Below are 16,803 nucleotides of genomic sequence, written 5' to 3' on the forward strand. Positions count from 1 at the left end.
TGAACTTGCAGCAAAGAAAGGATGCCAGTCTAGTTCAAGCAAATAGGTAGGTTTAAGACTGAGCACCTGGGGGCATTTAAATTTTGAACATTTCAAGTGTCCATGTAATATTTCAAGGTTTACTACAAGTGTCTGTATTTTACTGTTGAAGTTTTTGCATATTTTGAATAAACAGCGGCCAGTTCAGGTTGTAGCACAACATTAATTAAAACTGAAAGAAAAACATTTTTTCTCTGGCCCCCAGATTTGAGATTTTTAAATGTGGCCCTTTTACTGGTTGAGTTTGACACCCCTGTCCTAGAGTAAAGAACATACTGTAGCCTGAAGCTGTTCTCGCTGGGGCAGCTGAGGGGTGAGTCTGCAGCTCCAGGCACTCCATCGATAGCTTTAAAGTGTTCCTCTTCCTCTACCACACTAGTGAAGAAACTGAAGACTTGCTCCTGTAAGGAGATAGCCAAAGTGCAGCCTGTACAGATCTGTCATGCAGTACACTTATCATATCACAGCACAGCAATGCATGAAGAGCAAATCAGCACAGTGGAACACTGTTATTCACTTGGCATATGAGTTTATGTAATAGCAATGAGTGAGCGAGTTAATTTAGTCATTTCAAGAAGCACACAAACATGCATAAACAAACACTTGATACACGGTCATTCATTGCCTCATTCATTCCATTATCTCTCCAGTGAGATGTTGGCTGTTATATTAGCACCTGATGACAGTGTGTTTTTATTCTGTAATCAACTATTCGATAACTTAAGTGATAACTGAACACAGTGGAAAGAACAGATAAACTGCAGCCATGTTTTTATTCACTGCTGCTAAATAGGGGTGTAAAGATACAGAACATGTCAGTTTCAACACCATTTTCGATTGTTAGGTCAAGATTTAATTGGACATACAGTACTTTGCAAAGGTCAGAGATTATTCTTTCACATACTTAATTTCAAGCCAAAACAGTCATTAATTACAACTGATTAAATTGTCAGCGTCAGAAAAAAATCAGGAAACACGATTCACAGAAAATAAACAAAGCCACAACAACTAAATATAAAACTACATTTTTTCAGTATTTAGTGTGTCCAACCTTTGCCTTTATTGCAGCTTCCATTCTTTTTAGATGATTTGCTTTCAGTTTTTCAGACTTTTAATGCAAGTGCAAGGGAACATTTTCCCAAGTGGGCATTTTGTTACAATTATGAAGGTTGAAAGACAATGGTAAGGTTATTATGAGTGAGAGCGCATGCAGCTAGCCAGTCTCACCTCATGCAGTGTTGGCTGGTGTGAGGTAGAAGGGATGAACTCCCCATGCACTGAAGGAGTGGGAGTGGAGGATGAGTGAGGAAGAGAGAACGCATGATGGGTGTTTCTGTCTATCTGTTCCTTTATGTCCTCCAGCTGCATGCCTAGCCGGAATATCTCTCCTTCCACCTGCCTTCCGCACATCCACATGAGTATGTTATAAACAGCCCACATGCAAGACATCTACAAATATGAAAAAGGCTAACAATTTCCAGAAGAATATTAGTTTAATATCTGAAGGTCAACGCAGAATTAATTCCCTAACTTCATTCAAATAGATACAGTCACATGCAAAAGTTTGAATACCACTGGTCAAATTACATGTTTTGTTGATTTTCTAAGTGAAAATAAGTTTACTGTGCACTTAAAAATGGCATTTCTTCAGCATATTTTAATGAATAATTTCTGTTAATGTGCTGATTTTATCATATTAGAAAATAACATAAAATATAAAAATATAAAATGTGCCATTACTTTTGTACAGGCCATATATTATGTTTTAGGAGATTCTCTTAATATGTTAAATTCAGCAAACTTTTATAGCAAAATGTCTATAGTGCTATATAGAAAAGGCTCAGGTATTCAGGTTCACACAACCAAAACAAGGATTGCTTCTCAGCATCATTGCAATATTCAACATCGCATGAACATCACATTATATACATCCTAATCATGCAGCCCTTCGACTTAAGTAAGACAAAAAAAGCTATTGACTAATAGATTTGAAATATTTTGCATCACACAGCTTCATGTTTATCAAAGTGTCTTCCTTGGTATAAATTTTAGTTTTTGCCTAAATGGTAAGACTTTCTTTCCTAAGCTACTCTTTTGCTCTAAAATTGGTTTAAACACGTTTTTTTCTACCTGTCAGGGTCAAACTCCCCCGTGTTCCTGTCGAGACCCATATAATTCTGCATCTCCAGCACTCTGTGCTCCTCTTTCTTACTCATGTAGTTCCGCTCCAGTTGATCCTGAGCCTCCATCATGCCCTTAAACATCTGCTCATGGAGAACACAAAACACCATCTGAACACCTGCTCACAGAGAACACAAACCACACACACGCACCCAAACATCTGCTCACACAGAGCGGATACTATCAGCATGCTGGTGCAATACAATTATCACCCTGACCATAACATGTGACCTAAACAGACACTCTTAAACGTTCACACATGGGCACATACCTTGGGCCCTTTAATACCTAGTATTAACATTCGTTTTTACAGATCTGATTACAAGTGGACAGTGAGACTGAGGCACCTTATGTGCCTCACAGTGAGACTGAGGTCACCTGTAATGACCCTGGACAGCAAACACAATGAAAGACTGGTGTAGTTAATGAGTGTGGTACCCTTCCATCTGTCATCTGAGTTACATGGAAATGTTAAGGGTAAATGACTATATTATACAACAAATCTGCATTATCATAAGGAGTTTTTAAGCAATTAAATAACTAATGCTCCCCTTGGGGAGAATTTGTAGCCTGCGAAACGTGAGTGAATTCCATGAGGTGTCTCAGTCTAAAATCAGTCTGGATTCCCTGAACAGCTTTTTAAATCTGCATTTAGAATCAGGCTACAAACGTGAATTAATATGTAATTTTTTTATTTTTAATACAGGCCAACAAAAGCAAATAACTACATATTTAATTCCTTTAAAAAGCTCCTTATGATAATGCAGGTTTGTTGTAACAGTTGTAACATTACTGCTTCATACATTTTACACACACTGTTGCCCTTTATGACATCACCGCATGCCTTTATGTTGTGTTCATCACAGCAACTCAAAGGTGATAATGATAAAAATACAAAGTATGGTGCAGCCCTAGTCACCGACCACTTATGAAAGTGGATTCAGTGATCTGTCCACTTATGATCAGACCTATGCTGTATGATAATGGCCAGGGTAAATGAGGGCCTTGTTTCATTTTTACAATAGATGACCTTAGCCAGACTACTCTATATTACAAAAATCAGAGAAGACAAATGGGATGCTACCTCTTGCTGTTCTTCAACAGTTAGCGACATGTTGCTGATGCACTTTTTGAATTCCTCCACCTGCCAAGGCAGACAGAAAAAAGTGAGTTTACATTTGTATGTATTCAATAACTGACATTCATTTGCATGATTGCATCAATTCTTTTGCACCTTTAACAGTTTTAATATGATTTGCTTATTTATAACTTGGATTAAAATGGCACCACCCCTTTATTTATTTGCATGTGATAATAGTCTTTGGATGCTGCAGAACAATAAGATCAGATTACTTAATCATAATGTATTTTCCTTCCCATACTGTGGTGTATTTCTGAGTGAAACAGAGTATCAGGAAAGGTCTCTAAACTAGCTGAGCATTTCTCTGAACGATAGGTGGGGGTGGCTGGAAGGGGACGTTACATGATATTACTGGTTAATATTATTTTTTCCGCCCACTGCTGTGTGCAGCAGTGACGTGTCCAAAAATCTGAAGATGCTTTCGAGGCAGATAAAAGTCATTACATTTTGATGGAAGGTTATGGAACAACAACAAATTTGTCTTTTAAATGGTTTAATATGATGAACTGTGGATAATATGACCAGGAACAGGGTTGAAACGTAACATAACAGGCAATCCTTAAAAGAAACATCATCAATGCCTGTTTATTAACTATTTTAAAATCAGCCCACAGCATATAGCAAACATGTTCATTAAATGAACTTTGAAAAGGACCTCAAATAACAGCTTCTTTATAAACACTGAAGTTCCTGCTAAAGCCTGAGTAGACTGATAAATCAATGAGATGAGTCAGTTATTAATCTCAGTGTTACTAAGATTGATAACTGGCATGATCAAACTAATAATCTTAATGGTGGACATGTTTGTGAGTGTTACGCCTAGCATCGGTGTTGTACTGGACTTGAAAGCAAGTGATGAAAGAGAAAAGCAAATGTTGAGAATTTTCAGAACTTTGTTTAAAAGATGAGCAAATTGTTCATGAAACATATTAACAGAAGAATTACATGAAGAAAACCACCAGTGTGAAGAACAGTGTAAATTACGTAAAAAGAAGGTTTTCCCCTGTGTCTCATCAATGTGTATTCTAAATGGATGTTACTTTTTTATGTATTGTTTTGGAATATGTTACTAATAAATTTGGGACAGTGCATTCAGTTTTCAGCCATCACTACTTTTTGCCCAACTCTAACCATTAATGTGAACTAAGAAAGTTAAAAAACATCCATTTTGATTTGATTTATTACATTCTCATGTGATATATATAACACACACAGTACACTGCTTAACACAGATTCAACACAGAGGCTCAATGAATCACTTGGTTTTACCTTCTTCATAAACTGTTCAATAATGGCTCTGAGCTCAGTGGTCAGTCTCTGGCCCTCACTTATGCTCTGCTGCACAGAAAGAGAGCTCGGCACCGCATCTCTTTTCTCCTCAACCAACCCTACACATATCACAGATATATGAACAGATATGTCAACAAAGTCATTCGAAGTGATTTATTGTAAAGTACTGTACTGTAGAGAAATGTACCAGCTCAGGTTTCTTTACACTGGTGGCGAAAGGAACCAGGGGTCGTGATGTCTACAACACATAGCCATTTTATTCATTATCGAAAACAACCAGTGAGCCTTGAGTCTATATATATGTAATGTTGATAAGGATAAAACAGTGGTGAACCCTGGAAGTTTTCTTTGGGGACACTTTTGCCTTACCACACCCTGGAAGTACATCTCCAGCATGAAAACATAAAAAAAACACATTTTAGGCCAAAAGTTTATTGCTAAACTATCGCAAAACACTGTTACAGACATCAGCAACATACAATCCCTTTCACAAAAAAGTTGGGACACTGTGCAAAATGAAAATAAAAATAGAATGGAATGATGTGCAAATCATTTAAACCATATATTTAATTCAAAATAGTACAACGACAGCATATCAATTGTTGAAACTGGGAAATGTTATTGTTTTTTTTTTTTTTAAATATATACCCATTTTGAATTTGATGCTAGCAATATGTTTCGAAAAAGTTGTGATGGGGCATGTTTACCACTGTGTTGAATCACCTCTTCTTTTGAGCATTTGGGAACCCATTCCTGGTTGATATAGGATTTCAGCTGCTCAACAGTTTGTGGTCTTTTTTTGTCATCCACAATAAGCCAAATGTTTTCAATAGATGACAGGTCTAGACCGCAGGCAGGCCAGTTTAACACCCGGACTCTTTTACTACGGAGTCATGCTGCTGTAATACGTGCAGAATCTGGTTTGGCATTGTCTTGCTGAAATAAGCAAGGCCTTCACTGAAGAAGACGTCATTTGAAAAGCAGCAGATGTTGCTCCAAACCTGTATAAGTACAAGTCACCCATGTCATGTGCACTAATGTACCTCCATGCCTTCACGGATGCTGTTTTTTTTAACTGTGCGCTGAAAGCAAGTTGGATGGTCCCTCTCCTCTTCAGCCTAGAGGAAGCAGTGTCCCTGATTTCCAAAAAGAATTTCAAATTTTGAGTCATCGAAAGGACAGGACACTCTTCCACTTTGCCTCAGTTCATCTTAAATGAGCTCGGGCCCAGAGAAGGCGGTGGCGTTTCTGGATCCTGTTTATGTATGGTTTCTTCTTTGTATGGTTATGTTTTAACTTGCATTTGTGGATGCAGTGACAAACTGTGTTCCCAGACAATGGTTTCCGAAAGTGTTGCTTAGCTCATGTAGTGATTTCCACAGCAGAATCATGCATGCTTTTAATATGGTGCTGCCTGAGGGCTCAAAGATCAAGACCAAAACTGTTTTTTGGCCTTGTCCCTTGCGTACAGAGGTTTCTCTGGATTCTCTGAATCTTTTAATGATATTGTGTACCGCAGATGATAAAATCCCCAAGTTCTTTGCTATTTTATGTTGAGAAATGTCATTCATGAACTGTTGCACTATTTGCCCACATAGTCTTTCACAGAGTGGTAAACCCTTCCTCATCTTTACCTCTGAAAGACTCAGCCTCTCTGGGATGCTCTTTTTATACCCAAACATGTTACTGACCTGTTGCCAGTTAACCTAATTAGTTGTGAGATGTTGAACCAGGTGTTTTATTTAACACTACACAACTTTACTAGTCTTCTGCTGCCCCTGTCTCAACTTTTTAAAATGTGCTGCTGCCATCAAATTTAAAATGGGCATATATGAAAAAATACTCAGTTTCAACATTTAATATGTTGCCTTTGTACTATTTTCAATTGAATATAGGGTTTACATGATTTGCACATCACTGTCATCTGTTTTTTATTTACATTTTGCAGAGCGTCCCAATTTTTTGGAAATGCATTTTGCAGAGCGTCCCATTTTTTGGAAATGGGCTTTTATTTTTAAAGTACAGATATTCATATTTCATTTAATAGCTTTCCATTATAGCTCACTTTTAGATGTATTAAACACTTCAGACTGCTGTTTCCTATCACCACCACTATAAACAATTCAGACCTGATATGTTTCTTTAGAATGATGCATTTCACATCAAACCACTCTGAATGATTTTGTTTGCATCTTAACCATTTAATTATGCAAAAACATAAAAGAATTGCTGAAATCCCATGTAAATATACCACATTTTCAATACATTTACATTACTTTTTTTGCTTATCATCACACACAGAAATTAAGTAGGTTAGTGTCTACTGTTATACCAATAACAAGTTTCTTAAATGATGCAAATAGACATTATTTTACCCTACTAGTGAGGCACTTTTAATTTGTATGCTATTATTCTTTATATGGTTTGTGCTTCGAAAGAAAAGCCTATTCATGCCTGGTACGACTATCAGCTGTCACTGGACCGCTCTGTTTCATGACCGAGGAAAGCAGATCAGGTTTCTTGTTAATTTGTAGCCAGGGCTACAGTATAGAGAGAAGGACTCTCACATTTCATGGAAGGAGGGCAGTAAAGAAAATGACGACTTGCCTTCCACAATTGACTGAGAGGTTTGTGGTGCAGCTCTGGTCTGGGCTGTGCCTTGTGTGATGTCTAGTCCACTGACTGTTTCTATCCTGTGTGTTGAGGGTGACTGTTCACTAGAGGCTTGAATCTGTTTGATGGAAAGAAGTTAAATGAACATACTTTCAAAGAATACTACTGCTGTTATTTATATATATCAATTTTCAAGTGGCAGTAAATTATTATTAAAGGAACACTTCAGCATTCTCCAACATAATCTCTATATGCTGCATCTGTAGCATTCAGTCGATTAACACATTTCCCTGTTCTTAGAAAAGAACAGAAAACCTGTTCACTTAAAAAACAACCGCCCTTTGTTTTCTGTGAACAGAGGAAAATGCATCAAAATGATTATTTTTGTATAAAAGACCACCTGATACAGGTGCAGAGGATAGATATTAAAAATCTGGCATAATTCAATGGTTGAGATGTAAACAATGTAATTAAGGGTGATCTAATGTGAAATGGTGCATTGTGGAGAAAGTTATCGGACACATACATACTTCTTCATTTTCATGATGATAAAAAACAGTGGCTGTGATGTCTACAGTGCAAATATTAATATTTCACATACTATTCAAAACCACCAGTGAACCATGAATATTGGTGAAATAGTACCGCCAACCAACGAATGGATATTTTTTTAAAAAAATTTTATGCCAAAAGCTTAGTCCTTCAAAAGAAAACAATGTCTCAGGCATCAGACAACGTATTCATAACCGTTTCAAATAATAACTTTCTGTGAGGTGACTTTTAGAGACATTCAGTCATCAGGCTCCTATCACCACCGCTGTAAAAAATACTGACTCAGTAAGTTCCCGTAGAATGGAGCATTTCACACCAGACCACTCTCAGTGACTTGGTTTACATCTTTTTTGGGGGATCAGTTTTTTATTGAGTTTTGTTTACATGTAGAAATGACACCTAACAATCTGGGAAATACATAATAACAGAAAAAGTAAATAACAATAATGGCATGATACACAGACGCATGGATAGTGAAGCTTTCTACAGCACAGTGAGGATAGTTCAATGACATTGTCTACACAAAATCTCCACTAGCAAATGCCATTTCAGTCCAAGCTTGTAATGTCTTTAATTGGAGATGTTTACATCTTAACTGAATTATTCAGAAATTGTGAAAAATCATTGGAATTCCTCTTTGAGTTAAAAATGCTGAAGTATTCCTTTAACAGCTGCAATAATGTACTGTCTTGTATAATTTGCAAATGTTTGCGTGCCCCTGGTCAAATGACGTTTTGTTTATTTTCTAAGTGAAAATAAGCAAACACATCCTAGTGCACAATTACTTAATTTGCTGAATTTAACATATTAGGTAAAAAATAAAACATAAAATGTGGCACGTGCAAAAGTTATGACACATTTCAGTTCCAAAATGCTAAGTTCAGCAAATAAATACAAATTATGCATTAAACTTTGCAGAAACAATGCCATATTTAGGTTTACTGTAAAGGATGTGTTAACTTGTAAAAATGTTGCAATTTAACTCTACATCATGACATTAATCTGATGTATTGTAAAGTGATGGAATAAAAATATGATATATTAATAGTGCACACATATTAACCAGTTTCATCATTGGTGATCAACATGACAATGACAAGCAGTTTTGCAGTCATGCTCATCACCAATGATTCGGCAATGGGGTCATGAAATATGCATGAAGGTATGAAAAAGTGATGTACCTGATCCCTTGGTCTCATCAGGTTGATTAGGTTGTCATCTTCAGGATATTTAGCAAGTAATCTGTTATATTCAGCCTGAAAAAAACAGTCCACAATACAGTAATCAGTTCAAAGGTTGAATACAAGCAGTACATGTTGTAATATAAATACTAACATAGTTCTAGTTTTGGGTGAAAAAAGAGTGACAATGTGGGATATAGGCTATATTACTTTGGGTGGGAAATAATATTGAAACTTGGTTATGAAGTAAGCACTATCAGCCAAGTATAGGACAAACCTCTTCCATAATTAAAGTGATACTTGAGTGTTTTTCAATCTAATCTAATCTCCCACGTCTGTATCGCACAGTCAGTTACCACAGACAATCATTTTGATGTGTTTCCCTGTACATAGAAAAGAAAAGAAAACCAATTGACCGATAACTCACTCATAACAGAAGTCAATGGGCAGATGCTGAAGCAACTGCCCCATAAGCTTCTATTATGAACACAGGAAAACATGTCAAAATCATTGACTATGATAACTGACAGTACAATACAGATGCAGAAGATGGGGCTTATGTTGAAAAACACTCAAGTATTTCTTTAAATGTGCTTTCTGGTTGCATATGCAATCAATCACAGAAGACATATAAATATCATTAAATCATGCATGTTCACCTGTAAATGCTGATCCAGTCTAGATTGCTTTTCCTCATCTTTCCTCATCTCAGTCAGCCAAACAGAGTCCTCCAAAACTCGGCTGATGACATCAGCTGTACAGGAGGATGGGGATTTACCCAAAATGCCTGCTGTTGTGTGAGTTCTGTCTGCAGATGATGTGTGGCAGCCAGGCTTGGTGGGTCCGTTACCCTTGGGGATCTTGACTTTAGGGGCCACTTTGGAGAAGTCGGGTAGAGGGTAGTGCACCTGGCCCTGACCGTACTTCAGCTCACTGCAGGACCGCGTCCTTCCTAAAAGAAACCTGGCGCACTGGATGTCTGCCTTAGGCAGATTTGGTGTGCTGGCACTACAGCTATGCCCCGCATTCTCCTCTTGGTCTTCCTTCTCACCTTCTGCTAAATTGAATGGACTGGAGTCTCCGTTACTGATGCAGGACGTTCTGGACTCTACAGTGGAGTCAGACTGATTGTGGATGGCTGAACGATTTACCAGTTGGTCATTGTTTTTATTTCTGTGTGCTGTTGTTTCAGTGGATCTTGTCTTTGAGTCTGTTACCTCCGAGGCTGTGTGGCTTTCACCCCTGCTATACTCGTTCTCCTCCAGAAGACACAGACTGGCTTTGATCTTTGCACTGTGGCCTCCCACTGAGGGAGGATGATATGGCAAAAATATAATATCACAATACTTGAAGACATTTTCATCACATACGATATGCATCACAATACTTTGGAGGGTCTGGCTTCCTTGATCACAGCAAAGTCCCTCAGAAGTACTGTCCAAGCTTCTCAGAGCTACCCCGCCCTGTTGCAACCTTAGTTTGGGGTGTGTTCCAAACTCTCAAATAAGTTATTATACACTGTTAAATTACACTAGATTACTGGCTACTAGTACTAGTAGCTTACTTTACCATATTAACAGTAAATAACAGTAAAATAGCAGGTTTTTGCTGTGATTTCACAGTCTCCTGGACTCTCAAGATCACTGTGTTGTAACTACATTCTCCTGTATTTTTACTACTGTAAAAATAAGGCATTTCGGTAGCTAGTAATTCACTGTAAATTTACCCATAAAAACTTTTAATTTTTAAAAATGTTTTATAAGTTTTATAAGTAATAAACACTTTTTCAACATCAGTGGACCAATCAATACAGTTGGAGGAGAACGCTAACTTCCAATTCTGTTACATCAGCTAACGAACACCTGTGTTGGCTAGGTTTCTCTGAATGATTTGGGGGAAGACTGGGGGCTATCTTACCCGCCCAGACAGAGTTAGGCCAATTATACTCTCTAGGGCTTGGACATACGGCTGTGGCATCTCCATGAATGGAATGATTTCTACATTTTGACAAAAATTGTGTTGTGCACTTCAGTTCCCTTTTAAGTTGAATGAGACTTCTGTCAGTGTGCTATTAAGTTTGTCCAACCTTGTAAGTTGCTATGACAGAACACATTTGTGGGTGGAGCATTTATAGGTCAGTTGGTCTAAATCTGGCCCTTTTTATTATATATGCATTTGCTCAGTATTGAGCTCAAAATGATGTAATGTAATTTATCCTGTTGACATATTGCCCATCCCTACCTCCCGAGGTCGTGTGTAGGTTGGCTGAAGCTCTGCTCCGCGCTGTCTCATCGATGCTGTCCAGGAGGGAGACTTCAGGCATGGTTTCTGCCTCTATCAACCTGCCGCAGTTCAGCAGCTCATCCTGGGAGAAATGCCTGAGCAAGAACTCAGGGACTGATGCTGAAACTCGGCTTGGCTCCTGCCCTTGGATAACCCCAACTATAGGTTGATCAGTGTTGTAGACTCCACCATTTACTTTCTCAGCATCTCTGCTGGGCTTGCTGAGCGTGCATAATGCACCAGAGCCCTGCTGGTATGTCCCATTCACAGTGCGAAGCTCTTTTGAGTTCTCTGTAGGGCTCTCAGTGTGGAGCATGTAGTTGTGGTGAAGTTCACCATCATATGGTAGCTCCTCCTGGTCTTCATCGCTGGTATTGTCATCATCAGGCCTCCACCGTGGTCGCTCTGGTGCTGTTTTGGGATATGGAACTGAAGCCTTTGCCTCATTGCCTTTGACATCTCTGATGTGGCCATGATCTTTATGTTCACTGCTGATGGAGACAGTGCTCTCAGAGGAATCCTGTTCAACCTCATATGAGTGAGAAAGGCCTGTATTTCCTAAAAAAGTGAACAAAACACTATTAAGTATGGTTAAATTCCTTAAACTGCAGGCTTATATTCAGTTATTAATCTAAAGACCTATTATTCAGTAACTATAGTAACTAATATGAAGTTACTATGAAGTTATGCAGTTATAAGAGTAAGGAATTGACATAAATCTTAAGATCAATAACTGGATAACAGCCTGAAGTTAAAGGGATAGGATGTGTTAATCTACTACAAGAACCTCATCTTACATACATTGCAGTAAAATTAAAAATTGATCTTTGATGTGAATATAACCTCAGAATTCTAGAGAAAATCATTAAAAGGCTAGCTTTTTGTTTATTAAATATGTATGCATATTTAAGTAGACAAAGTCCCATTTGTATATGTAAATGCAGTTTTTATATAAATGTGATATTTATTATTTTTTAAAAAATCATGCTCTTCACTAGAATCTCACAGATTTTTAAATTTTCCATATAATACAATTGTTGCAATGTAAACAAAGTTATTCAGAGTGGTTTGACATGAAATGGTTAATTGTAGACAAACCTACCGACTCGGATATCTTAAAATAGTGGTGACAGAAACCAGCAGTCATGATGTCTACAAATAAAGCCATTTTATTTACTATTTCAAACCACCAGCAAACATGTCTTCTAAGTTTTTATATGTCATGTTGATGATGGTAAAATAGTGGTAAATCAGAAAAAATACATTTTCTTTGGGAACTATTTTACCCTGCATGTTCCTCTTCATCATGTATGGATTTTAAAAAGTACATTCTGCCATGTGGAAGAAGGTATAGCAGCATTTGGGCCCTCACAGCCAGAATGTGCAACAGTTTCTTTCCATAAACCATCAGATTCCTCAAACTCCCACGGACCCACCCATACATATACATAACAATATGGGACTAACTCACTCCTCACTTCCTGCAGTTCCCAAATATGGAACACTGTATAAATATAGTTACTGCATTTCACTGAAATACTTCATTTGATATGACTGTAGATCTGAATACTTGCATTTTTGCACATTTTATTTCCACAACAATATCTGACTTTGCATTTTTGCACACTTTACTTCACTTTAAAAAGGTCAGCTACTAGAATTACTGTATCAACCAAATACTGTATACTGTATATTGCTGCTCTGGTTGCTACCTCAGTGACTGCTATGCTCATATATGCTAGGCTATGTGCTAAACTGCTAATATGTCATAGTATGTTACAACCTCCTTTAAGTCTTTCATATTTATTTATTGTACTGTATTGTCTGCACTGTGTATATTGTATTGTTTTTCGCACTTGTGTTCCTGTGTTGCTCCATGGTCCATGAGGAATGTTGTATCGTTTCACTGTGTACTTGTGTATAGCTGAAATGACAATAAAGCCTGACTTGACTTGACTTGATTTTAGGCCAAAACCATCCCAAAACTATTCTAAAACAATGTCTCAGTCATCAGGCAACATATTCATAACCATTTCATGTAATAATTTCTGTGATGTAGCTTTTATAGACATAAACTCTTCAGACGTCTGGTTCCTATCACCACCACTGTAAACAATTCTGACTTGGTAAGTTTCTCTAGAATGGGGCATTTCACACCAAACCACTCTGAATAACTTTATTAACTTTAAAAACACGTTATGACACCTTATACCCATAAGGTACAAAACTAGGAGACACTCTTACCACTGGAATGCATGCTCCCCTGGTCCTGTGAAACATGCACCCTGAAGGAGCCTTGCAGGTCACTCAAATGGAGGCTGTCATCATCACTAATATCCACAAATATACTCTGCTCAAAACGCTTCTCCCAAAGCATTGAAGGGCCACTCTCAGGATGATCCTCATCATCTACATCCTCCTTTTCTTCTTCTGTAGTTCTCTCACATCCAATCTGCTGGCACCTTCCCTTGTTTGTCTTACATCTCTGAGCAGGTGATTCCTCACTCATTTCTTAGCAACCACAAGAATAAACAGAAGCAAGGCGTTCAGTGATGTTAAGAGTAGGTGCTGTAGTAGGGATTCTTCTATTGTGTTCTGTGAGCACACTACAGACCCATTAAGTGAGGAGCGTATAGTACTTATTTTTCAGTGTCAGCAAAAAGGCTAAAAATACAAACAAAAACTACAACAACATACTATCAATATTTTGCGTGTCCACTGTTTGCCTATATTCTTGCTCCTATTCTTTTCAGGAGACTTGCTTTTAGGTTTCCAAATAAGTCTGCATGAATACCTTCCTATACCTCCAAACTTCCATCTTAGAAGTTGGTTGCATTTTCTGCTTCTCAAAGTGATCCCCAACCATTTCAGTTATGGTGAGATCCAGACTCTGTGCAGTGTCTGGGCTCTAAGGCAAATTTTCTTTTTTTGGTCTGTTTCCTTTCCTCAGTAAAGGCTTCTTGCATAGCACTGAGTTGTCTTCTCACAGCTTTATTAGGTCTTGCATGGTTGTTAGGAGTCCCATTTTCACTACACCTTTAATAATTATTTTACCTCCAGGTTTGGAAACTTCTTATTTTCCTTTGACCATCCTCTTCCATATGCAACTGGATTATCTCATATCGAATCTATATCTCCTCAGAAAGACACCATATAGCAAATGTATTGGGACACACCTCTCAACCACTGAATTCAGGTGTTTCATTCAGTCCTATTTCCACACGTGTATAAAATCAAGCACCTAGCCATGCAGTCTGCCTTTACAAACACTTGTGAAAGAATGGGTCATTCTAAAGAGCTCACTGAATTGGAGTGTGGTACTATAATAGGACACCACTGTTTCAACAAGTCAATTTGCAAAATTTCTTCTCTCCTAGATATTCCACAATCAACTGTGAGTGGTATTTTTTAAAAAGTGGAAGCATTTAGGAACCACAGCAACTCAGCCACAAAGTGGTAGACCACGTAAGGTTACAGAGCGGGTTGCAGAGTGCTGAGGTGCATAGTGCAGAAATGTCGCCAACGCTCTGCTGACTCAATAACTGCAGAGTTCCAAACCTCCTCTGGCATTAACATCGGCACAACAAACTGCGTGCCTGGATCTTCATGGAATGGGTTTCTATGGCCGAGCAGCTGCATGCACGCATCACCAAGCACAATGCTAAGTGTCGGATGGAATGGTGTAAAGCACGCCGCCACTGCAGAGCAGTGGAAACGTATTCCAAAACTTCCTGCAGACAAACCCCAAAATCTTGTAAAAAGTCTTCCTAGAAGAGTGGAAGTTGTTATAGCTGCAACTCCATATTAATGCCTATGGATTTAGAATGTGATGTCGTAAAAGCTCCTGTAGGTGTAATGTACAGGTGTCCCAATACTTTTGTCCATATAGTGTATCTCCTTTAGTCGTTTTAGATACACATGAGAAGGAAATGTGCAAGGCAGTTAAGGTGAGTTTGGGTAATTGCTTCTGTGCAGTTTTTGTTCAGAGGATACAACTGTAGCTGGTTGGTTTTAAGACATACTGATTATATATACTGATATTTTATATACTGATATATTTCATTTTTTACATAATGTTTGGAGTATTTTGTGTCATTTTCTATTAAATATATGTTTCCTGCTCATTTAATGACACTGAAAAATGAGTAACTAGTACTCAATGGCCGTTTTGACTGGAAATTGAATGTTCACACTACTGTGAGTGTTATAGTGTACATACATGTTTCACTATATTTCAAAAACAGTAGGGAAGATGTCAATCTACTTTAATGTGTATCTTAGACTACAAACCTTTGCTATGACAGGTGTGAATGTCCACTACGTCACTTGCTTTCAGCAACAGTTTCATTCACGGACTTGAAGGAAGTCCAGTTAGTTAGATGTTGCTTTAAACTCAGTAAGCTATTCAAGCTCGATTGGTCATGTTAAAGGGTAATTTCACCAATTTTTCAAAGTTTCTAAATAATTCAGTCCTTGAGATGTAAACAGAGTTATTCAGAGTGGTTTAATGTGAAGTGGATCATTGTAGAGAAACTTACAGAATCAGATTCCTTTACAGTGGTGGTGATAGGAACCAGGGATCATGATGCCTAAAACACAAATATAGCCATTTTATTTACTACCCAAAACTACTAGTGAACCTAAATGTGCCTTTTGAGTTTTATATGTAACGTTGATGATGATAAAATAGTGATTAATCTGAAAAAAAAGGTTTTCTTTGGGAACTATTTTGTCTTACAACGCCCTGCATGTACCCCTCCGCCATTAACAAATTAAAATACATTTTAAGTCAAAACGTCATCACAAAACTATCATAAAACGATGTCTCAAATGTCAGGTAGCATATCTAACCATTTCATATGATAACTTTATGTGAGGGAGCTTTCAGAGGCATTAAACTCTTCACCACCACTGTGAACAATTCTGACCACCAAACCATTGAATGACTTTTCTCGCACGTCAACCGTTTAACTATGTAGGATTTTTGGAAAATCGGTGGAGTTCCCCTTTAAAGAACTAGTGGAAAGTCTGCTTACCTTTTGATGACATTCTTTGGCTAGTGTCCGTCGTTACTGACATTCAGCATACTCTGTTCTTGTATAGCTGACGCAAAAGGACCATGACATAACACCCCAAAGGAGTTACGAGTCAGGATGGTGTTACAACTCACTTCAGGTGACCACCTGAAGACTCGTAAATAATACACACGCCAGTCTGGCTTTTGACGCGTTGGATTGGCTGCTGCAGGAGAAGGGAGGAGTTTGGTTACTTTGGTAACCCGAAGCCCCTCAAAACGGGCTCTCGGTCCAAGTTCAGGCTCAAAACTTTCTTCCTAAAAGACAATCACACATGATAATAACGAGACACATTAATAGTGTAAACAAAAAAAGACTAAGGAAAGTGAACGTCAGTTAAAGCACACAATAAATAACTCTTACGTGTTTCTTTCACAGTCCAGTTGAGTTTCAGCATTCAAATTTGATTGGTTGTCGGCGGTGACGCGGGGGCGTGGCCAGCTTTGAA

The 16,803-nt window shown here is 38.0% G+C and overlaps 1 protein-coding gene across 1 annotated transcript in view; it reads right to left on the reverse strand.

The window, feature by feature from the left end:
• Positions 1–16,454, reverse strand: part of LOC118797512 — a 34,641-nt gene extending 18,187 nt beyond the window's left edge. The window contains exons 1-11 of the mRNA XM_036556883.1: positions 16,317–16,454; positions 13,525–13,791; positions 11,239–11,838; positions 9,657–10,303; positions 8,998–9,072; positions 7,259–7,382; positions 4,631–4,749; positions 3,305–3,364; positions 2,170–2,303; positions 1,267–1,438; positions 316–440 (exon numbers count right to left, since the gene is read on the reverse strand). Of these exons, the coding sequence (XP_036412776.1) occupies positions 316–440; positions 1,267–1,438; positions 2,170–2,303; positions 3,305–3,364; positions 4,631–4,749; positions 7,259–7,382; positions 8,998–9,072; positions 9,657–10,303; positions 11,239–11,838; positions 13,525–13,791; positions 16,317–16,329 (2,336 nt within the window). The 5' untranslated portion in view covers positions 16,330–16,454. The remainder of the gene's footprint in view (positions 1–315; positions 441–1,266; positions 1,439–2,169; positions 2,304–3,304; positions 3,365–4,630; positions 4,750–7,258; positions 7,383–8,997; positions 9,073–9,656; positions 10,304–11,238; positions 11,839–13,524; positions 13,792–16,316) is intronic.
• Between the last annotated feature and the right edge of the window lie 349 nt (positions 16,455–16,803).

The sequence above is a fragment of the Colossoma macropomum genome, unplaced genomic scaffold (genome assembly GCF_904425465.1).
Source record: "Colossoma macropomum unplaced genomic scaffold, Colossoma_macropomum, whole genome shotgun sequence".
Classification (NCBI taxonomy): Eukaryota; Metazoa; Chordata; class Actinopteri; order Characiformes; family Serrasalmidae; genus Colossoma; species Colossoma macropomum.